Source organism: Leiobunum rupestre, chromosome 5 (genome assembly GCF_980474605.1).
Source record: "Leiobunum rupestre chromosome 5, qqLeiRupe1.1.hap1, whole genome shotgun sequence".
In the NCBI taxonomy this organism is placed as follows: Eukaryota; Metazoa; Arthropoda; class Arachnida; order Opiliones; family Sclerosomatidae; genus Leiobunum; species Leiobunum rupestre.
In genome coordinates this window covers 29,270,583-29,295,993 of record NC_143388.1, presented here as the reverse complement: position 1 = coordinate 29,295,993, position 25,411 = coordinate 29,270,583, and the positions used below count along the sequence as shown (strand labels likewise).

The 25,411-nt window shown below is 35.3% G+C and overlaps 1 protein-coding gene across 1 annotated transcript in view; it reads left to right on the top strand.

Annotated features, from left to right (window-relative positions):
- Nucleotides 1-25,411, top strand: part of LOC149944070 (synaptotagmin-15-like) — a 145,149-nt gene that overhangs the window by 103,425 nt on the left and 16,313 nt on the right. The window contains exons 3-4 of the mRNA XM_090175984.1: nucleotides 8,537-8,712; nucleotides 17,210-17,429. Coding sequence (XP_090032110.1) covers nucleotides 8,537-8,712; nucleotides 17,210-17,429 — 396 coding nt within the window. The remainder of the gene's footprint in view (nucleotides 1-8,536; nucleotides 8,713-17,209; nucleotides 17,430-25,411) is intronic.

Genomic DNA, 25,411 nt, shown 5'->3' with positions numbered 1-25,411 from the left:
TTATTTAGTCCATGGTGAAACCTAGACCATGATTCCCATGGATAGCCCCAACCATGGAAGAAGAAAGCTTTCTTCTTCCATGCCCCAACCCCAACAGAGTCATCCCGATTAAGAATAAATAAATACATTCATAAAGCATTTTACACGAGTAAAATCATTGGACATTTTCTTTTTCAATTTCCCAGAAGTCCAATAAATCGATTCACAAATTGCTTACAGGGAAACAAACACTTAGAACGAAGCCCTTAGAGATTCAATTATAATGTTTTTATTTATTTATGGCGGAAAGGGAATAAATACATACTGATTTCGAAATAAAAAACCCGGGTTTTTTTGGGTAAGACCAACTTAAAAAAAAAGTGGGTTGTTTTTTATATTAGAAAGACTTAGTTCACACTTATTTTAGTTTTAACACTTGTTTATTAAAAAAATTTAAATATATGGTTCATAGATTATACTAGAAATGTCTTAAATTTTATTAAAATCGCGAGTCGAAATACGTCTATTTTGGTTAACTTGTTAGCCTAAATTTTAATAAAACCCAAAAAAACTCAATAAAACCCGATAGGTCTGTTTTTTTTATAAAAAAACGGCTTTTTTAAAACACAGATTTAGTAGAAAAACACGTATTACGTAAAGTTCAACTCTAGAAAAATTATTCTTAAAAAGAAACACGAAAACATTTAACCTTTTGGCAATTTCTTAAATTTATTTAAGTAAGCATTATTAAGGGGTCAGTTTTTTTAATTAATTTTATTTACGGATAAGAAGGAGTACGATAGACTTGATCAAATCTAATCGCAATAATATTTCAACAATTCAGTTATTTAATTAATTTTTACAAAATTTATCAATTTAAAATTTTAATAAAATATTAAATTAACTGAATATCATTCAGATTTAACACACAATATCGATATATTTTTTACATTTTTATACATCCGAACAATTTTTATCCTTGCTATTTCTTTGAGCTTTATTAATGAGGCGAATTCTTTGGGTCTGTCTCCTAGCAGTTTACCGTCAATTACGAGCAACACCTTTGCTAGTACTGAATGAAAAATGATGGTAAGGGTGTAGCTCCGGACAGCTTAGAGCAGGCGAATAGTTTTCACCTACTTGTTAACCACATGCCTACCTCTAGCTTGAGTTATAGTTAACTAAATATCCGATAAAATTTGTTTATCTAAACCGAGTTAATAATTATTAGAGTTGTCAGTCGGAAAATGACCGCGGCATTTTTTTCCGTAAAATTTTCCGTATTTTTCCGAAAATATTTAAAAAAGTTTTCATTCCATGCTTAGTTTAATATTGGTTGCAAATTTAAATAAAGCGGAATTTTCACCTCACTTTTTCGAATCTAAAAGTAAAACTAAACCTCTAGATTAGTTTAAACTGATTAACAATGTAACACTATTAATGTTTTGTAGTATGTTTACTGTTATTAGACATTTTATATCGATATAAAGTTAAAAACATTAAAAACCCTTAAAACGTAATTTATGTTTCAATTTATTATTTTTCCGATTTGCGGAAAATTTTCTGGAAATTTTTTTCGAAATTTATTTTTCCCGAAAGTTAACAACTCTAATAATTATGATAGATCAGATATCAAGTTACCTTACATTCACGCTCAGATTTATCTGATCTTGGAAAAGTGTATACCAGAAATCTGTAAACCAACAGATATAATTTGAGCATATTTCAGATACATCAAAGAAATTTTAACTTAAGTTTATTTTTATTTGTTTTCCACAAGATTACATATTTACTAAACGTACAGGTTAGATAACTGTTCAGCTAACTAAATCTGATGAAATTAACTATAGCAGATCAATTCAGATCGGTTACTTTTGATAAGGAATCAGATACAATATGAAATTAGATTGCAGGTTAAGTGGAATATAAAAGGTAAACCTGATCTGACGAACTAATGTCTTAAAGACCGAGAACAGAGCGAATTTCCACCCCTCGTATCCTGTACTTAATTTTTTGACGAGTGCCAACTGAATGACATCTCTGACAACTTGATTGTCAGCTCTGACAGCTTGAGTGACCCCCTGGACAATTCCATGTATTGTAGCTTACCTCTTTTTTTGGTGCTCATTGTATATATTCTATTCAAAAACAGTCAGAGCCGTCGGTCAAGCTGTCCATGCTGTCACTCAATTTTGCGGGGGTCAAAATTCGCGCACGAGAAAATGGAATCTCTGTTCTCGGCCGCAAAATTACGCTCTGAATAATCTGAGCAGTTGGCAGTTATCAGTTGGAAGCAGTAGACCTACAATCACAATGACGTTAGTGTGAACGCAACTTTACATGGTTGAAAAAATTTCAACCCACCGGAGGCTTTAAAATTCACTTTCAAAAAGCTTTCACACAGAAATAACATCAAAACAAAGAAAGTATATTTAACTCCTATACAATGTATTTGCCGCGCTCTGGCCAAAAAGGAAATATTGGGAAGATATCTCAAACCTCCACCAGGGGGAGAGCCTTTTCCTTTCTCGCTCGTGGTTTACGATGTATAAAGATGGGCTGACATATATCTGATCCTTCGCGATGTTAGTTTTTCAGTTGCGGAAACTGCGACTTATTTACTTCAGGGACGAGCCTGGAGGACTTTAGAAAAACGTAATTGGATGTGGAGTTGATGTTGTGCAATCTACTTCGCCGCCTCGCGTGTTGCGCCATCTGGTGTCGAAAGAATATTCCTTCTTTTTAAAGATATTTCGTCCCTATGTAACAGCAGACTTTGAGAAAATGTATAGAATGTATTTATTTATATTTAGGCAGCGTGTCTAGGTTGAGACGACCCGGGGGGGAACTAGACCATGATGGCACGAGATGGGGGATGAAATACGTCACAGGCGTTCTCTTCAGTTTTAGGGAACCAATGAGAAGCTTAAAGGGGAACGGTCAAGCTTTAACCAATTAGATAGCCCTATAGCCCGTTAAAAACTAAAATTTATGGCGAAAACCGCATCAATAAATATTAAGTGGTTAATTTTTACTATATGTGAGAATGGACCCTCTTGTACATAATATACTATGAAATGAACGTAACCCACTATTGTACAATAATTTTTTTATTTAAAATACTACAGCCGTTTCGGCGCCAAAACTAGCGCCTTCGTCAGGCAATGTTACAATAATGACCTCGAGTCTTGTGAGGGCAACAGCACGATAAAATATAGTGTATATATAGTGGTTAATTTTTAATAAAATGAAGAAATTTCGGGAAATTGAAAAGCGTGCGTCCGCCGCGACACCTGGTGAGAAATCGGTGAGACAGAAAAACCACATAAAAGCGCGCGCTGCTGAAGACGCGAAAGTTATGTTTTGCACGCGCGGCGCGTTCCAGTTATACGAGACCTAAGCCTAAATTGCGCGATTTTAAAAGTTAGGATATGTCGCAAATCTAAGGTCCTGCTGGCGCTGGCGATACACCTTAAGATGGCGGCGAAAATTCAAACCCAAATACTTGGCGTTATTTTGCGTTTCAACTTTTTAGGCCAAAAACTATTTTTCAAGACAAAATAAGGTACGTGTAAGTATATTGTACGTCTTGTTCATCTTTTAATATGCAAATAAGGCGATATTTGGAAAAGCTTGGCCGTTCCCCTTTAAGGCTGTTTCACACGGGCCGTGTTTTCCTGGTTTTCTCTATTTTCTAGTTTCTGGCGCACGGACAAAATTTGCCGGATTTGCGCTGCCGGTAAACGGGAAAACGGGAGTAAAAAATGTTGAAATATCTCCACATTATGTTCCCGGTTTTTTTAAGCATTTTGAGCTCGACCAATCAGCGAGCTTTACGCTATCACGTGATATAAGAAGTGATTTTTAAAGTCTTTAAAAGTAAGCTTACGAATTTTTGCGTCTATCACGTGACGGCATAACGCTCGCTGACTTTTCGAGCCCAGTGTGCCTCAAAAAAAGGTCCTCCATTTTATCGTTTACCGGTAGCGCTCGCGGCGTTAAATCCGGCAAACTATGTCCGTGTGTGCAATCGTTTTCCTGTGCGCCAGAACAACGGCAAAAGGCGGCAAAACTAGAAAATAGAGAAAACCAGGAAAACACTGCCCGTGTGAACCAGTTTTAAATCTTCGACCATGAAGGGAATTAGGAGAAATACACAACCAGGATACCAACGGGAGAATGGGGGCTGACAGTAAAAGGGAACAACCAATGAGGTAGAATATGAACTAGAGATACAATCAAATCTGGGATTCGCGGGACCCGTTTTATTTGAGTAGGAGAATTAGGCTTAAGTTTCAACTTTATCAAATCTTTGGCGCCATCTGTTTCTATAAGCAGACACTCTTGCAAAATATGTTAAGGTTTAGTTTTCCAATAACACGATAGATGGCGCCAACACGATTTGATTAAATTCATTTACTAGCCTAACACTCAGCAAATACTGTCCCGCGAAACGGTAAGTCCTGGAAGACGGATTTGGATCTCTATTTGTTCTACCTCATTGGGGTCAACAGATGCTCTATTTTTTTGGCGTGTTACATCTTGACGACGGCCAAAGAGGGAGGTGAATTTTTTGACGTCATCAACTCTGCTTCACTAACAAAATCTATCAGCTGTCAACCCCCTTATTTGTCCACTCCTTTTCCCTCTGGCATTACCAGGGTTGTAGAGAGATGATGGTTCGATCACTTAATTTTTTTATTTGGCGAAATATGTTTCTACCACGGATGGCGGTAGTGACGCTAAGTAGCCCCTACAGATATTTGGTGGGCTTTACCTAATTACACTGGAGTACCTAAGGAAAGGGAAAACTGCCAAGTTTTCGTGTCGATCGATCTCGGTTCTTTATGATCTCTAAATTGATTAATTGTCGCTTTTTTATTAACTGATTTAAAATTCAATTTTTGAAAATTGCAAACCATCTAAGCCAACGTAAACTAAAAAAAGAGCCAACAGCTTCGTAGTCAGAAATTCGTCAAGTGGGGGTTCAAACTATGTGAATTTTAAGAGGGGGGTCGAGAAGGGGTGGAAATTTAGTACTGTTTAAGTTAGGCCCCAAGGGTCTGGACCCGTAAACCTACCTTGTCTACGCCACTGACATTGTGAGAGCCAAAAGGCAAAACTACGGTCACCTATATTCCTTTTCAATTCTAGTACAAATTTTGTATTTCAGTTGAAATAAATATGTGATAAACTACAATTAAATGTTCGCTAATTAATTATATATACTAAAAATTTCTTTAAAATTCGCACGTGTAAAAACGGAACTGAAATTAAAGCGATCGCAGTTAATTTAAATTTCCCGCTATCGCCTATAAATTAGGTTGCACCTCAGTACTTTTATGCATTGGGGAAACACCCATAAGTATCTGAAGGGGCTACACAGTGTCGGGCGCGCCATCTATTTACCACTTTTTCTCTAGCCAAACTCTCCTATGGTAGAATTGCTAAGTGATCGAACCATTTCTCTACAACCCTGGCATTACGTCGGTGACGCGCAACACCTTACAACTCCTTACTTTTTCTCCATGCAGCAAAAATACTACCAGCTAAAGAACGAGAAATTCGAAGAGCAAATGCTACTGCTATTTAGGGAAGATAAAATATCACAATTTCAGCCAATTTAAAGTGTTTTATACGTATTCTAAAACCTAGTTACGCGGAAATCCATAAAATTCAATAAGAAATACGGAATATTATTGGCCCGATCAGATAGATCAATTTAAGCCGAATATCCTCTCTCACTTTAGATCAGGGCCAAAGATTTCGCGTTGAATTTCTCTCATTCAGAGCGGTACTTAAGTCTTTCAAAAAGCTTCTCCCTCGTAAAAGTTCCCGAGCAATGATCTTTTCAACTTCAATGAAACCCGGGAAAAGAGAGACTAGCTCATATTTGGAGCTTTTTCGCTGATTTTTGCCGCTACAGTAGATAATAAAGATACTTTTGAAGACCATATTTTGGGGTCTAAAAGGCCCCAAGGTTGTTCGGAAAATCCATTCAGCGTGCCGCGACGTCCCCGACATCCCTTTTCCATTAAAAACCTCCGCTTTCACTTCGACCAGTGGTGATATACCTTCGGGGATTATTACGAGAGGGCGTAAGCCATTGCACGAGCTCGAGCAAAAGGGCGCCCGGAAAGAAGCCCTCGCTGAGATGATATACCGGACACCTTATCTCTCAGAAAGGGAACTTTGCAGACCAAAGCCTTTTCAAAACGTCTTCTCTACGGCCGTTTTCGTACAGTGAGAAATACTAGGAAATCTTTTGCTCGAAACTAGCACCAGTAGCGGCGCTAAGGGTGGGCTGAAGTGGGCTTTAGCCCCCCTGCATTTCTGAGAGGGGCCACATATTTATATTAAAAGGGCCACATATTTATAATTAAGAGGCCACATATTTTAATTTATGAATTTTCTTTATCTCTAGAAATTTGTTTTATTGCCATGAAAAATTTTTCTGGAAAAAAACTTTCAAAATCAATTTGTTTACTCAATAAGATAGTACACCATAAACAGATAGATTCGGGAGGAAGGGAGCGGAAATTGCGAGAAAGTTGAATGGACAATAGAAAGAAAAGAAAGGGAATTTAGGGACATACCCCGGGCATGCGCGTGTCCCCTCCAGGTCGGATACAAGGTCATAGGGGGTCCAGTAAACGCAACGAGAGCCGCACCAAGAAAACGACCTTGCTCGCCTTCCAGGAAAATATATAAGGGGTCACTTAATTTGTAAAATGGAGTGTAGTTGTAAGGACCACAAAATTCTTAGGGGCCACAAATTTCTTAGGGGCCACAAAATAATTAGCCCACCTGTGAAAAAACCTTAGCGCCGCTACTGACTAGCACGACGAGGGAAGAATTTTTCTTGGAATTTTATTAGCAAACTTTACTTTCAGAATTGCTAATTCTTAGATATTTATTTTAATTAAATCAGAGAGACGTATTTCTGCCTCACAATGTCAGTTTAAAGCAGCGTTCAGACTGTGAAAATATTACGTTAGCATCGGTCGTGTCGTTTCGGTTTTGTTGGTCGCGTCGGTTCGTTCATTTCACCGTTCAGAAAGGAACCAACCTTGCACGGAGATTAACATAAAAAGTGATTGTTCATCCAACCAGAGCTCAGTAATAACGGCGGAAAAATTGAAATAATTTTTATCCACCTCTGATTGGTTATAGTATTTCGATGGTTCTAAAGGTCGCCACTACCTAGAGTCAGCGCTGATGAGGCATAAGGCTATATGCCTGCTATGAACTTTTTGAGCGGAACGAAATGAAAAAATGTAAACGACACGCGCGAAAATTTAAAGTCTCTGTTGAGAAGTCTGAACGGTGTAAGAAATCGAAAGAACCGACACGATCGACGCAAACGTAATATTTTCACATAGTCTGAACGCAGCTTAAAGGAACATGCCGGCGTTTGAAATTTTGGTAGCTTCTCGCGTGAGCTCCGGAAAAAGTTTTGAATAGTTGATTTTATAATATGTCTTTACGCTTGCCCAACTTGTTGAAATGTTGCCCTGGAATAGTTCAACCAATGCCTAAGAATGAGTTCATAAGCTCTTTAGTGGGAGAGAAAACGGATCCACAGCTGAAGCGGGGAGGCAACATTTCAACAAGATGGCCAAGGTTATTTTATAAAAAGAACTATTATCGAGGGGGTAGTTACTACTCAACTCACCCCCTACAACTCCTTAAAATTTTTGCATAACCTTTTGAAACATCCTGTATAAGCTAGTCGAAAAGGGGCCCAGATGCATATGATCAGGGCCACCGAGAGCGGGCCCGGGCTCCGATAAAATATAAGTTCTGGGCCCTAAGAAAGCTATACTTTTTCAGAGAGAAACCCGCGAGAAGTACACCTCGTTTGTTCAAACACGGGCCCCTAGGTTGCATGGTCCCCGGTAATCTGGTCGGCCCTGCATTTGCTTTTTAGGGTTCGCGTTGACATAATTTGCCCTTAAGGGGGAATAATACAGTAAAAGCCTCTTTTTCGTTCAAGCTGAAAGTTTCTGTTTTAACAATCACATAATTGAATTATATTTTTCTTATTAGGCTGAACCTTCCTCTAGCGCTTAAAATAATTTTGATAATTCTAATATTAATAGTTAACGAGATATAAGGTCCTAACTAAAGGGTAGTTTGGGCGCTTGCCCAACTTGTTTAGCTCCGGGGGCTCGAATTAAAACGTAATAACTTCATTACTTTTAAATTTAAAATTGTAAATATTATTTTAGGCACTAAACTTAAATATTAATTTTATAAGTTAAAATACAAAATTAAAAGAGTTCAGCTTGAAATAGCGCGAAATTAGACAATGGCCACAGTAGTCTTCCCCCCTTAATGTCTCTGCTTGGCCCTGTTCAGGCCCCATGTGAGCCACTCTCGATTTGTACCGGTTAAGTGGACCCTGATGGAAAGTATCACTGGTTCCTGGGTCAGTGTACTCGCTGTTAAAATAGAGAAATTCTGGCCATTGATTTTAGTTTAGCGGGATAAAGTGTTTATTTATAGCAACGATAAAGGTTTGGCGTCTGATTTTGTTGTTTGGTGTGTCTCTCAGGCAGAACAGAGTGATTGATTTCGTGGTGCCGAACATCCAGACGGCGATGGCGCCAATTTCGAGCCCAGTCGCCGCCGACTCGCTGTCTCTCTCTTCCGGCTCATCGACGGACATTCCCCTCTGGGCCAAACTCGCCCTCCTCGACAACACAAGCCAGTCTTCACTCGTTCTACCCGGTAAGTGTCCATTACTTACTTAAACATCAAACTTGTCAACGTGGAATATTCGAAATCACAAATTGTCTTAATCATGATACCTCAGAAAAACTTGTAAAAGTTAACGATTATAGTTAGTGTTTATCATTACTTGGCCCATGATAACGCTAACGGAGTGTTGCGTACAAATTTCATTGGACGAGCTTCTACGCTGAACGTTTTATGGAAAGGGGGAAGACAATTTCCGAATTTTCCCCTTCCGACGGCAGCAGGCGCTAAAGCGTCTAACCAATGAGAAATGTACGCGAGAAAATCCATGACTTTTGACGGGTTGCGTTCTCCTCGTGTGGGGTGTTGTGTTTGTTGCTCTTAGGTGTAGGGAGCTGTTGGTTCGCGTGGCATGAAGGGCTGGCCACCATGCCCCTCCTACGCATTGTAACCTGGCCACTTGTTTAAGGCATTGAAAGTCGCAAGATGACTTGGGCCTAAGGTGGTGCCTTGGGTATTAATACTAGTATAAATACTTCAATGTATTTATGAAAATGTACAAAAGTAGGTTCTTTAGAAACTCAATTCAGAAAAAAAAGCACTTCTTCTACGGGATTTGGCTTTCGACAGATTTTTTTCAAATTGAAACATGTTGTTAAGCTTGATCAAAGGAGCAAAATTGTCCGTTGCCAATTTTCCCTAGCTCCTATAGTTTGTCCAGTATCAGCGGTCAAAAGTGGACAAAACTTAGTATAGTCTATTTGTTAAAAGAAGTCAGCGCCCATCGGTTAGCGTTCTACGTTCGCGCGTCGCTAGTCCGAGCTCACCATAAATAAATTTTTCTTGCCAATATTTTTACACCTCTACTTCATTATTCATTATTTCATTTCTCGCAAATTATTATTCGATGAATTTTCGTACGTGGAATAATTTATTGTTCAATATTTTATGAGCAATAATAAAGAAAACAACAAAAATAAATTCTTAAGAAATCAGAATATATATGATTAACCGTTTCGTTGAATCCCCCATTCAACACTCGCTGATAGGAAAGAAACAGTCACACCACAACATATCAAACACTTATTTATCGATTTTAGTCACGGTCAAACGACATTTAAAACTCAATATTTAATTATTTATTTACTGAGTTCGTTCATCGTGCGTTCAGAAAGTAACCAAATCCGACGCTCTGTTTTGGGAAGCACGGCGAATCTTGGCAAGAAAACTCTATTGATAGTGAGCCCGGACTAGCGAAGGTAGAACGCTAACCGATCGGCCGTGACTTCTTTTAACAAATAGACTATACTATATTTTGTCCACTTTTGACCGCTGATACTGGACAAACTATAGGAGCTAGGCAAAAATGGCAACGAACAATTTTGCTCCTTTGATCAAGCTTAACAACATGTTTCAATTTCAGAAAAATCTGTCGAAAGCCAAATCCCATAGAAGAAGTGCGATGTCCTTTGATTATTATTTAATAATTAAATTTAATAAAAATTAATTTAAAATATAGTTTACGTTATCGCTGCACTAAAATTATTTATCTATTTGTCAGAAAAAAAATCATAAAGCAATAAAAATCCGATTTAAATCAAATAAATCAACAACCCTGGAAGGCTATTCTGCAAAAATCAAAATTGACAAAAAAATCTCGATCCGTCAAAAATGGCAATGCGCATGTGCAGAAGGGGGCGGATATCCAAATATCAAACTATCGATTGTGTAAGTTCAATTTTGTGGCAGTTTGTTACGCTATATCAGGTATTTGAATTGAATCATAAACTAAATGTTTAAGCGGACGTAAAATACCTGTTTATTTTTGGTGTCCAAGACTTAAATTGGCACCATCGACCGTATGTCGACGCATTTCATTAAAATCACTGACGTCGGCATTACGGACCGCCACGATTGTGAATTTGACCAATACCATCCATAGTTTGATAATTCGATAGCAGCCTCTTCCGCACACGCGCATTGTCATTTTTGTCCCAGTTTTCATGACGAAATATTAAGAGTGCACAAATTTAGGTATAGTACGAAATTACATTTAACTTAGATATAAGATGATAAAATTAGATACCGGGCTAATTTGATTTCTTAGGGGAAGAAGTTTACTGTTAGAGTGTAAATAAATTGCTTTAGTCCCATTCGACCGAAATCCCATTCGACCGAAGGCGGTTTTTGAGGTGTCCCATTCGACCGAATTCCGCCGAAACGTGCGGTTTTTATGTGTCCCATTCGACCGAACGCTGCTATATAAATTGGCTTTTGGAATGAGCATGAATTATATTTTTATCTTCACCTAGTCAAGAAAAGTAACTGAACCAAAACTGAAATAGTAAACTTAACCAACTCTAACCTAACCTAACCTAACCTAACCTAACCTAATCTAACCTAACCTAACCTAACCTAAACATGGATCTTCGATAGTACATACCTTATAAATAAAATACCAAATCACCCCGCCAATTGGGCTACATTTTAAAATTCTTTCGGACGAATGGGATTCGGTCGAATGGGAATAAACGAATAAATTATACACGATAAAAATTTTACTTTTAAAAAAGTGCGCAATTTTTCTACCGAATGTTATAAATTTTCCATTACTTATACAACGATAAAAATACCGAAAAATACATTCTGAATATTTAATTTCAAAGATTAATAATAATATTAATAATCAGCTAGACTAATACCCAAGGCACTACCTTAAGCCCAAGTCATCGAGCGACTTTTAATGCATTTAAACAGGTGGCCGGGTAAATGGCGTAGGAGGGTGGTGGAAAGCCCTTCATGCCACGCGAGCCAACAGCTTCCTACACTAACTATTCAAAAAATCCATTAAATCATTACCGCTTCAAACACGAGATTTAAAAATTTCCAAATACAGGAAATAAAATATCCGCTTTGACAGAGCTCTTTTAAAATTCTTAAAGAACGCTTTAAAGTCCAGAATTCGGGCGTAGAATCCTATTAAAATTATTCTCGCTAAAGTTAACTAAAGTAAATGGCAAACGGCCTATCGATTACGACACAAGCCCATGTCCATAGAACTTGGAAATTAAATAAGCTGTCCTCAGCAGGATTCTGCCATGAAAGAGGTGGTCAACAATAACGCGGCGATAGGAAATCCTACACGACCTATATTTGGAACGGCCCCTTCTACATTCAAAGAAAGCTCTATAGAATCGAAGAAAATAAATATATATAGTCGAAGCGGCGAAAACGGCGGGGCACCCCGAAGATAGTTCAAAGCAGACCCATTCAAGAATGGTGAATGCCGAATAGTTTGGCAAAATATAAAGTTGGACCCTTTCTTCCGGAAAAATGGAATTCTTGGACTGAGCACACAAATTATACTTGTTGGTGGTAATAGATCGATTTACAATTTTTAAGGGTCAAAGACGACTTTAAAGGGGTAAACTTCAACCGAGGTAACGTGGTGATGGCGTTATTTGTTAGTAGATGGCGCTCTGATAGCAACATGACGTCATAATTTTGATTTTCAACAGTTGGTTGAAAGTTTTCAGTTTTTAATGGAGAACGGTTTTGTCGAGATTTTTAAATACAAAATTATCTTCCCTGATTGGATAGTTTAAAATTGTATTATAGCGCCATCTATGGCGGAGAGTGTTAACTACTGTCAAAATTAATTGTTAATTTAAATTACAAAAATTATATATTTTTAATAAGAATTTAAAGTACTATAATTTAGTATTTAATTAATAACTTTTTAAAACAGTTTATTTTTCATAAACTTTATAGTGTCGCCATCTACCTCAAACATTATTAAATAGGAAGGTACCTCGGGTGGATATCGCCCCTTTTTGCATATTTCCCTGTAGGCCTTATGTGAATACGTCTATTAAATGACGAGAAACGTTATCATATGACCCGTGGCGCCATCCATTATTTTTGAAAAACAAATATTTTTGCCGGAAAACGCGTCTTATTTGAACGAACCATTGAAAGATAGACGGAGCCACTGGTATAATGATAAAGTTTTCTCGTCATTTGGGAGCAGACGGCAGTATTCTTATTTTTAAAAACTTGTTTCGCGAAATACTGAAATCTGACGTTTTGATTGGACCTCTAGATTAATATTCCCAACTCAATGGTTGAAATTGTAGGGGTACGGGAGACCAAGGTTTGGCCACTGAGTTATTTGTTGTCCAACCGAATTAAAACCACAGGATTCATTCTTAAAAACTCTTTATTAGACCAACCGATTACAAATTAAACTTTAATACAGGAGGTAAGTCGATCGTTGATCGGTCCCAGGATTCGCAATGACCTCGGACTCTCCAGCACGTTCTTTATATCCATCCGAAAGCCCGCCGTTGTCGACCCTTGAACTCCAGATACGGCCGACCGCCGCTGGACTGGTGGCGCCATCTCTCCACTCCCGAGGGTACTATAAACGTAAACAAACCCACCGAGGCTTCCCGATACGGCTCCCCGTTACAAAATAATGGAAACTTTTCACGCGCAAACAGAACGTCGTGTTTTTGCTAAGATTAATGTAGATGAATCACAATAAAACCCAAAAAAAGGAGGGGAACCGTTCTTGGTAAGATAGGAGGATTCTGGGGTAACTAGAAAAACAGTGGTAAAAATACCGCACCTACCAGCGTCGGTGGCGTGTGGAAAAACGCGCGATAACTATCCTGTTCAAAATAAAGCCGCTGCGGGGCGCTGCACGTAAATTTTACTTTAACCGAGATCTTCGGTTTCCCCTTCCCATAAAAACTTGCTGAGGGTAACGGTAATAGTTAGTGTAGGGAGCTGTTGGCTCGCGTGGCATGAAGGGCTTGCCACCACCCTCCTACGCATTGTAACCCGGCCACCTGTTACTTGATCACGCACAAGCAGCATTGCTTATGTGGTCGAAGGTGGTGCCTTGGGTATTAGCTCTTTAAAAAAAAAACTTAAGATCAACTTAACGGTAACGTTATTTCAAGCTATTTACATTTTCGGAAAGCCCATCTTTAAATTAAAAAGAAAAATATAAAGTAGATTATTTTCTAATCTTCAAATCTACTTGCAACTATCACTTTAATATGTCAAAAAAGCTACCTTGTTAAAAGGATTTCAACACTTGTTGCATATGGTACAGGTGAAAAGTTTCCATTATTTCAAAAAGCACTATATAAACAGTTACTTGCAGGTCCTGGCTCTCGGAAATATTACTTCTTGGCATAATTACTTTTTTAGTCTTATACGCCGTTTGGTTCAGATTTGAACGTTAATTTAGCGATATTTGGGAAGAGCACGTTGAGACCAATCGAATGATACCAATATCAGGTCATATCAATTTTCAAGGTCACCGGAAGTGACGTCACGTGGTTCGTATTTCCGGAAAGCCCCAACTTTGACCCGTAAGACAAACAGTTCTTTGTTAAAAATCACTAACCTAATTAAAAATACCTTGACCCATCGTGTACCTTATCACATGCTTATTTTGTCATGGGCTCTTGGACTATAATAACTGCACCGACGCAAATGCAATTCAGGGTAGTCACAAAGACGACATCAATTAGAAATTACAATTTTGTTTCTATAAGATAAGAAGTATTTTTATTTAAAAAAATATATAAATAAAAACAAGAAATATATTATCAAATAAATTAAGAATTTATATATTTAAATGCATTTGAGTGACACCCCACTGTTTTTAACCGCCATTTTTTATTGGTCTCTATAAATATTCTTTCATTTGACATTTGACTTTGAGATGGCACTGCGATAGAATTTCAAACGGCGTCAAAACATGAAACCGAAAAGAAAACGTAAAATAATTGTATTATTCGTTTACGGTTTTGAATACTTTTCCGTGACATTTTTATGTTCTAGACAGGCTTTGCGCGTATAACAAGTTGGCAAGCCAAAATATACCTCTCCTCGGAAGAATTGTCCCTAGTGGTATTAATTTCTCGAGATAACCCTTAAAGATATATCTCCGCAATTTAGAGTTATTTGTTAAAAATATTAACCCATTTCTATCCCGCCCGGTATAAAATTTTAATTATAATTAAAATAATTGAGACGAAACGACCAATTTTAATTTATTCAGAATATCATAAGTTAAGTAGTTACAACAGTAAGTTAGACGTACTATAACAATGCACAATTGAATTAAACCCTTTTACAGAACAAGTTTATCAGTTAAATATAATACGAAGCAAATTTTAATGAAAGAAATATCTACAGAGGCTTTTTGGAATTACTCGCTTACGAAATACTTGCCGCATCTTTAACGCTCATTTTATTTCAACACTCGCCCTTGATGAAGATACCGTAGATATCTGGTAGTGGACGACTCGTTCACTTCCTGTTGACGTTGTGACGCATACCACATGAAAAAGACCAATGCCGTCCAATTTCCAATATCATATAATGACTCGCACACCCAAGAAGTCATTGACTGCGTTAGAAATCGTAGATATCCAAATATCCACACCAAATGTATTTACAAGAAGCAAAAACCTTACCATCAACAAAGCACAGAGAGCCACTTGACAAACCGCCAGCTCTTAAAGCAATTAACGTTAAATTATCTCCTTTGAATTAACAGAACTATATATAGGTCGTTAAGAAAGGGGACCACCCACAGGGTCTACCCTTTAACCCTCTAATCTCGGCTGACTGCGCTAAAACAAGATTTAACCTTTAAAAAATACCAGATTAGGCCTTCATAAATTCATTAATAAAAAAAGACTTTATTACCTATTATGCTTACGATGCCTGTCTTAATTTCAGTGAATCTAAGCAGCTATCGGTGGTTCTGCGGTAGAGCGCTCGACTGCCAAGCCGAATGGTCTGGGTTCGAAACCTGGGTGGCGCATTTGTTTTTAATCAATAGAGAAACGCTAAATTAGAATTTCTTCGATGCAATAATTTCAATTTCAATTCTATTTCAATTAAACCAAAATTTCCTACTCTATTAAATACGCTTCCGATAAAGCTGAAGGTCTAATTTTCAATAAGGCGTAACAAGTGTCGGTGGTTCTGTGGTAGAACGTCCGCCTGTCAATCAGGAGGTCTCGGGTTCAAATCCCGCCCGATGCGATCGCAAATTGATAATAAGACGAATACCGTGTACAACTGGTGGAAACCCTGCCATTTAACGTTGAGAGGTAGCATTACACTCAGCACTCGGTCCGTCCCAAAGTCATTAAGAAGAAGTTGGAGAGAAAACGCCCATATAAACACAACAGACTCAACATGCACATCCATCAGAACACAAACACAACAAATTCAACACTCACAACCTACGCATAAACATTACAAAAACCGTAATACACCAAACCGTCACGACGGTGAGCGAAAAAACACCATCCAAACAAACCGCAAATGCATCCGTTAACGCTCACCGTCACACGGTGGTTTTGCCAACCCTTTGAGAAACTGCGTACGCAGTGATTACACTTTGCACCGAAAATGCGAACGCGTTCGCAGTCCTGACAGACAGACACACCCACAGACCCACCCACAGACAGACACGGTCGTTGTATAACCCCTCCTAGGGGACTTTGTCCCCTCGGAGAGGTAAAAACTTTACTGAGGCAACTAAGACTAAGTTCTGGGTTTTTACTAGGGCAAAATGCTACGACTGCGAGCGTGAACGCAAAAAACTAATTATATTAGGCCTAACGGGGATTTTTCGACTGGACGCAAAAAAAAACTAATTATATTAGGCCTAACTCGGAATTTTCGACTGGACGCAAAAAAAAACTAATTATATTAGGCTTAACGGGGATTTTTCGACTGGACGCAAAAAAAAACTAATTATATTAGGGCTAACGGGGATTTTTCGACTGGACGCAAAAAAAACTAATTATATTAGGCTTAACGGGGATTTTTCGACTGGACGCAAAAAAAACTAATTATATTAGGCTTAACGGGGATTTTTCGACTGGACGCAAAAAAAAACTAATTATATTAGGCCTAACGGGGATTTTTCGCGTGGACGCAAAAAAAATTTATTAGGCCTAACGGCAATTTTTTGGGTCGGCGCAACAAAGTTTTAGGCAATATACTTGGTTTTGCACTAGTGCACGTCATAAGGCATTTTTTATTTACGCGCTTCAAAATTTTTGTACGTCCCAAAATTGAGTGACGAGGCGAGCTAGTAAACCATGGCTAACGGGGATTTTTCACGTCGCTCAAAAAAAAATTGTAGGCCTAACGAAAATTTTTCGCATCGACGCAATAAAATATGGTATCAGGCTTAACGGAGATTATTCACGTCCGCACCAAAAGTACTAAGCCTAACGGAGAATTTCCGAGTCGACGCAAAACTAATTGCGTTAGGCCTAACGATAATATTTCGCCTCAACGCTCACCGTCCAAAGGGGTTTTGACCCTGTGTCAAATTAAAACAAGCCTTCAAGAAAAAAAATGACGTCTATTGAAGCGTCAATTAGTTTACTTAATACGGGGCAAGTGGAAATTTAAAATTTGAAATAAATTTAAAGTTGAAAGGACCATCTACATTTCCGCATTTTCATTATATTTTTGTCAGGTCTTTCCGTTCTGGGAGGCATTAACCCGGAGCTGTATCGAGTGGGCCTGGACGAAGCCGAAGAGGAAGAGACTAGTTTCCCGGACGGCCACAAGGGGCGCTTATGGCTGGGACTCCATTACGACCCGGCGTCCGAGAGGCTTTCAGTCAAGGTCTACAAAGCCAGAAACCTCCCTTCTAGGACTTGCGGATCCGTCAATAACTGCGACCCCTTCGTCAGGTACGCTTTTATTTCATACCAGAAGTATATCATCTCACTCCCCCGAGAGAAGTATACCTACGTAGTGCTTCTAACCGATTTTCAGATAACAGTTGCGTTACCTAACTCGAGGTAAAACCAAATATGTTAAATTAGATATCAGATAATCTTTATTTAGGTTCAGGTATTATGACAGGGTTGCCACAGGTTTTTCACAAACAAATTGCCAGACTTTTCCAGGTTTTCCCTGACCATCTCCGGAGATTTTCCCTGACTTATTTTGTGTCAAGATTTTTTACTTTTTAACCAATATTTTAGTAAAAGTTTCCCCTTTGTCATCGAAATTAAATTCCCTGACATTTCCCTGATTTTTAGACAAATTTTTAAATTCCCTGACTTTTATACCCATATTCAAATTCCCTGACTTTTCCTGGAATTCCAGGTTTTCCAGATACCGTGGCAACTAGTGTTGTAAGTCGGGAAATTACCGAGGCCTTTTTTCCGGAAAATTTTCCGTATTTTTCCGAAAAAAAAAAAAGTTTTCATTTGATGATTAGTCTAATATATTGTTTGCAAATTTAAATAAAGCGGAATTTTTGTCTCATTTTTTCGAATCTAAAAGTAAAACTAAACCTCTAGACTAGTTTAAACTGATTAACAGTGTAACACTTTTAATGTTTTGTAGTATGTTTACTGATATTAGACATTTTACATCGATAAAAAGGTAAATACATTTAAAACCCTTAAAAAGTAATTTGTTTCAATTTTTTATTTTTCCGATTTGCGGAAATTTTTCCACATTTTATTTTTCCGGAAAATTAACAACACTAGTGGCAACCCTGTATCAGATCAGTTGATACGGGTCAAAATGCAAACCAATCCGAATTCATCGTAAACCGACATATTGAAAGATTTCAGATGGCTCAGAGTTATCGAATTTACAAGTTTCCTGATTTAACTTCTTTCGGGGCTATAATTTTTCTTCATTTTACTTTGCACTAGACAATATTTCCTGCCGGCGAGTCCCCAAGGTATAATACCAGATCAGCTCATAATGGGATAATGAATCAGTTGCAATTAGATATTATATTGCTCTGTGAAGGGAATCTAAAATATTAAGTTGATAAACCAGCCTAAAAGTAAATAAATGCAGCTCCTAGCGGCAAAAATATGAACCACCATTGAACTTCATATTTTATACTACCTTAAATACAGTTTAAATTATGTTTTATCATATTTTATACTCCCTTAAATAAGGTTTTAATTATTTTTTTATCATATTTTATACTCCCTTAAATACGGTTTTAATTATTTTTTATCATATTTTATACTCCCTTTAATACGGTTTTAAATATTTTTATCATATTTTATACTCCTTTTAATACGGTTTTAATTATTTTTTATCATATTTTATACTCCCTTTAATACGGTTTTAATTATTTTTTATCATATTTTATACAGTTTTAATTATTTTTATCATATTTTTTACTCCCTTTAATACGGTTTTAATTATTTTTATCATATTTTATACTCCCTTTAATACGGTTTTAATTATTTTTTATCATATTTTATACTCCCTTTAATACGGTTTTAATTATTTTTTATCATATTTTATACTCCTTTTAATACAGTTTTAATTATTTTTATCATATTTTTTACTCCCTTTAATACGGTTTTAATTATTTTTATCATATTTTTTACTCCCTTTAATACGGTTTTAATTATTTTTATCATATTTTATACTCCCTTTAATACGGTTTTAATTATTTTTTATCATATTTTATACTCCTTTTAATACAGTTTTAATTATTTTTATCATATTTTTTACTCCCTTTAATACGGTTTTAATTATTTTTATCATATTTTATACTCCCTTTAATACGGTTTTAATTATTTTTTATCATATTTTATACTCCTTTTAATACAGTTTTAATTATTTTTATCATATTTTTTACTCCCTTTAATACGGTTTTAATTATTTTTATCATATTTTATACTCCCTTTAATACGGTTTTAAATATTTTTATCATATTTTATACTCCCTTTAATACGGTTTTAATTCTTTTTTATCATATTTTATACTCCTTTTAATACGGTTTTAATTATTTTTATCATATTTTTTACTCCCTTTAATACGGTTTTAATTATTTTTATCATATTTTATACTCCCTTTAATACGGTTTTAATTATTTTTATCATATTTTATACTCCTTTTAATACGGTTTTAATTATTTTTATCATATTTTTTACTCCCTTTAATACGGTTTTAATTATTTTTATCATATTTTATACTCCTTTTAATACAGTTTTAATTATTTTTATCATATTTTTTACTCCCTTTAATACGGTTTTTATTATTTTTATCATATTTTATACTCCCTTTAATACGGTTTTAATAATTTTTTATCATATTTTATACTCCTTTTAATACAGTTTTAATTATTTTTATCATATTTTTTACTCCCTTTAATACGGTTTTAATTATTTTTATCATATTTTATACTCCCTTTAATACGGTTTTAATTATTTTTTATCATATTTTATACTCCTTTTAATACAGTTTTAATAATTTTTTATCATATTTTATACTCCTTTTAATACAGTTTTAAATATTTTTATCATATTTTTTACTCCCTTTAATACGGTTTTAATTATTTTTTATCATATTTTATACTCCTTTTAATACAGTTTTAAATATTTTTATCATATTTTATACTCCTTTTAATACAGTTTTAAATATTTTTATCATATTTTTTACTCCCTTTAATACGGTTTTAATTATTTTTTATCATATTTTATACTCCCTTTAATACGGTTTTAATTATTTTTTATCATATTTTATACTCCCTTTAATACGGTTTTAAATATTTTTATCATATTTTATACTCCCTTTAATACGGTTTTAATTATTTTTTATCATATTTTATACTCCTTTTAATACGGTTTTAATTATTTTTATCATATTTTTTACTCCCTTTAATACGGTTTTAATTATTTTTATCATATTTTATACTCCCTTTAATACGGTTTTAATTATTTTTTATCATATTTTATACTCCTTTTAATACGGTTTTAATTATTTTTATCATATTTTTTACTCCCTTTAATACGGTTTTAATTATTTTTATCATATTTTATACTCCTTTTAATACAGTTTTAATTATTTTTATCATATTTTTTACTCCCTTTAATACGGTTTTAATTATTTTTATCATATTTTATACTCCCTTTAATACGGTTTTAATTATTTTTTATCATATTTTATACTCCTTTTAATACAGTTTTAATTATTTTTATCATATTTTTTACTCCCTTTAATACGGTTTTAATTATTTTTATCATATTTTATACTCCCTTTAATACGGTTTTAATTATTTTTTATCATATTTTATACTCCTTTTAATACAGTTTTAATAATTTTTTATCATATTTTATACTCCCTTTAATACGGTTTTAAATATTTTTATCATATTTTATACTCCCTTTAATACGGTTTTAATTATTTTTTATCATATTTTATACTCCCTTTAATACGGTTTTAAATATTTTTATCATATTTTATACTCCCTTTAATACGGTTTTAATTATTTTTTATCATATTTTATACTCCTTTTAATACAGTTTTAAATATTTTTATCATATTTTTTACTCCCTTTAATACGGTTTTAATTATTTTTTATCATATTTTATACTCCCTTTAATACGGTTTTAAATATTTTTATCATATTTTATACTCCCTTTAATACGGTTTTAATTATTTTTTATCATATTTTATACTCCTTTTAATACAGTTTTAAATATTTTTATCATATTTTATACTCCTTTTAATACGGTTTTAAATATTTTTATCATAGTTTCTACTCCATTAAATAATAGTGAAAACTAGGAGATTACTTCTCCATTTGTTTAATTATTGGTTACTTTCATTCCTACTAACGTAAAATATAAGAATTAACTAGGATTTTTAAACGTATTTTAAAAATATTATACACGGTGTTTCGAAATGTTATGCAAAAATTTTAAGAAGTTTTAGGGGGTGAGTAGAGAAGTATGCCTGTTTATACCCATTTTCCTACGATGAGTTAAAAGAGCACCAGAGAGCTTCGAAGTGTGGCCTACTAGCCCCTGGAAGTAGGCTGCAACGAGTGCAAAACCAAGCAGCGGGAAATGCGAACATTATGGTTTGGGGTTCGTCTATGATGTGATAGGTAAAAAAGGACTTTGTAAACAAATCGAAGTAACCAAGTAAGAAAGTAAACTTAAACAGTATTTAAAGTCCCCGCTGCTTGGTTTGGAACTTGTTGCAGCCTACTTCCAGGGGCTAGTAGGCCACACTTTGAAGCTCTCTGGCGCTCTTATGGGGGAAAAACCGGCATACTTCTCAACTCACCCCCTACAACTCCTTCAAATTTGTGCATAACCCTTTGAAACACCCTGTATATAAAGAAAATCACTATAACCATAAATTTCGCCCCACACTTTTTTCCTGAAATGTTTTCTTTTAAATCAATAGGAGTCTGCGAAATACATGTTTCTGAAATAACATCAGCAGCACTTCTTGCTAAGAAATATCATATACTTATGATGTTACTTAAATTATGCGCCGCTAGTCAAACGATTAAATAAACTGTATTTCAATGTCAATTTAATTTTAAATTATAATGATAATTAAATTATCATTATCTTTAATGAAATTATTAATCACAAATTATGCCTCCCAAAAAAAGATTTGTTGTAGTTCGAAAAATACTGGAACAATAATTTAAATTAATTAAGTTCAAACTAATTGATCAGATTGAAGTCAAATATTTTAAGCATAATCATCACACATGATACAGATTCGTGAAAATAGCGGTACCAGAAGTTAATGAACATTATCTTCTAGACGGTACGCTACAATATATTTTAAATGTTTTGCTTTTCCTATAATTTAACTTTTTTGTTAACGATCTTTTTTTAAATCCATCAAATAATTTTAAAAATGACACCCAATTCTATCAACTTGCCAAAGATTTTACCTCTACATACTAAAACATTATTTTTAAAATTGTTTTTATTAAAATTTAAATTGTACCAAAAATGCATTCTTTGTCATGTCGATATTTGCCACATGCATATACCACGCGCCACCTGAGAGAAAATATGAAGCAAGTCGAGATACGTGACTTTTGAAAAAAAAAATTTCTTTTCAATGATGATATATGCCACATGCATTTATCACGCACCACCTGAGAGCAAATATTAAGCAAGTCGAGATACGTGACTTTTGAAAGAAATTCCAGCCTTCTTGTACTTTAATTTTTAGATTACCATTAAAACCAAAACGGGTTTGTCTCAAATAATGGTTTTCAGACTTACAAGACTTTTGCTTTAAGGTAACGCACTTTTGAAAAATGGCTCTGACGAATTTTTGGAAAGTTCCGTAAAATCGGAACTGACCTCTTTTCTTTGGAATTTTATATTCTTTGTTCGAATAGATCGAATGACATTGAGTTGGGTGGGACCTAGGATATCCAATTTCCAACAGTTAGGGAACTAAAGGGAGTTCTTTATAGAGCTACCCTAAGCAATACGATATTCTCGAAGTAAAGACACTAAATGCTTTTTGAGCTAACACCGAGATAACTAATGGGTTACTTAATCAATTTTAAAAATTGCCTTAAACAAAAATTTAACGTTCTTTGTCTAAAGAAATATTTTTAGATTTTTAAAAATAAAACGGTAATTTTAAAAATAATATTGTTTGAGGTTGGGTAAGCTCGCAATTTAATCCTTTAGAAGCGCTTTAAATTTAGGTTTAAATCATCTTCCACCGGAAATCAACAAATTAAAAATGGATTAGTCTGAGCCTTCTAAGAGCGCAATAATTTCCTAATTATTCTCGGGAGGCTTACGTTAATTAACGCGAATATTTATCCTCGTCTCATTTAACAGCTCCGTTGACCCTCACACCCCGAATATTAAGAAAAACATTTCGGTACCAGCCCTGAAATTGGAAGGGATGAAAAGATGGCCGCGACATTTATGATTTATGACTCTTAAGAGTTTCTGGAAAATGGGGATAAAAAAATTTCTAGGACATTTCTACCAAGAAAATATGGTTCCATAAGACCATCAATAAAATTATTCTCATTAGGAAGGGCTTATAATATCGTGTGATCCAATTATAAAGCAGCAGATCGGGGGGGGGGGGGGCAATGGGTCACCACCCTCCCTCCTCTATGATAACAGATGGCCAGGATATTTAATGTCCCCGCCTATTAGATGGCCAATTACGATGCTGGGTCCAAATAACGGTTGGCAGACAAGTTGCCATTTTGGGGCAAAGGTCGTTGACATTTATAGTTCAAAGTTTACGCTGATTAGAAAATAATAGAATTAAAACTTTAAATTAAAAGTTGAACGTAATGAGAATGGTAATTTACCAAAATAATACCATTAATTATATCAAATATCACCATGTCATTTCCTATTTCTGTTCCCCAAGTTTAACAAAATAAAAGTTACTTTCAAACATAGTGTTGTTACTTTTCCGCAAATCGGGAAAATAAAAAATTTAAACACCAATTACTTTTTAAAGGTTTTTAATGTTTTTAACTTTTTATCGATATGAAATGTCTAATATCGGTAAACATACTACGAAACATTAATAGTGTTACATTGTTAATCAGTTTAAACTAGTCTAGAGGTTTAGTTTTACTTTATTATTTGAAACAGTTATGCGAAAATACCGCTTTATTTAAATTTGTAAACAATATAATAGACTAATCATGGAATGAAAACTTTTTTTATTTTTTTCGGAAAAATACGGAAAATTATCCGGAAAAGAGGCCTCGGTCATTTTCCGCGGAAAATTTTCCGACTTACAAGTTACAACACTATTCAAATATTTTGCAACTGGCGTAAGCAGGCGGGTATTTATCACTTGTTCTGGGATTTCGTAGTAGGGTAAAGAAGATTTTGTGGTGGCAATAGTGAGAGTCAGATTAAAAACGTTTTATCCAAAATGCCTGCCTGTCGCCACTTTAGCGGATAAATTCTGGATAAGCAGACGATTTTATCAATTTAATACAGTGGTGTAGAAACCAGATTTAATAATTTTTGCATTTGGAAATTTCATACATGTAGATGAATTTAAATTGATAAGTAACAAAAAAATAAGAGATATTTTAGTAAGTTTCAAGTCAATTTTTTTAGATGAATTTAAATTGATAATTAACAGAAAAATAGAAGAGATTTTAGTAAAGTTCAAGTTTATTTTGATACAAAACTAATAATTATTAAGAAAATTAAGGAGCCTAATTTAATATTTGCTCTATTTAGCCGTTTCTATTTCATAAATTTTCATTTTCAATCGAACATAACGTTGGGGGGGGGGCAATAAAATTAGTTGCCCCCTTAGTAAATGGTTTGGGGGTGCATTTCACCCCTGCCCCCCCTCGGTTTCTACGCCCTTAATTTACTCTCTTCAGGGAGCACTAAACCCCTGGAGAGGTCATGTGGGGTAGAATTGCTGTGAAACCGGAAGTATCTCTTGCAGCCCCAAATTATCTTCCCCCATTCTCCTGGTATAGGGACGGAAGTCTGCAATGCGCATGCTTGTAACGTCATCATTGTAAAAAGACCTCGTCCCTAATATTCTGCGGCACATGCGCAGTTTCCAACTCCGTTCCTCAAAACTAGGAGGGGGGAGGAATTTGGGGGAAATTATAGAACTATCGCAGCGGCTAACTTCTACCCCACAGGACCTCTCCAGGGGTTTAGTGCTCCCTGCTCTCTTAAATCACGCTTTACACCGTGATCTATTTGTGAAGGTCATTCTTTCGACCAGAACAAGCTAATAGAACGATAACTCCTGGACAAGCGTCCCAACGCTATAGCTACGTTTACAGAGTGTCCGCGCATGAACACCACCAAACGGAGAAAAACCGAACTTCCCATCCACATGTACCCCCTTTCCGAGGACTTGGTTTTTCGTGCTCTCTGCCGCGAAAATAATTTTT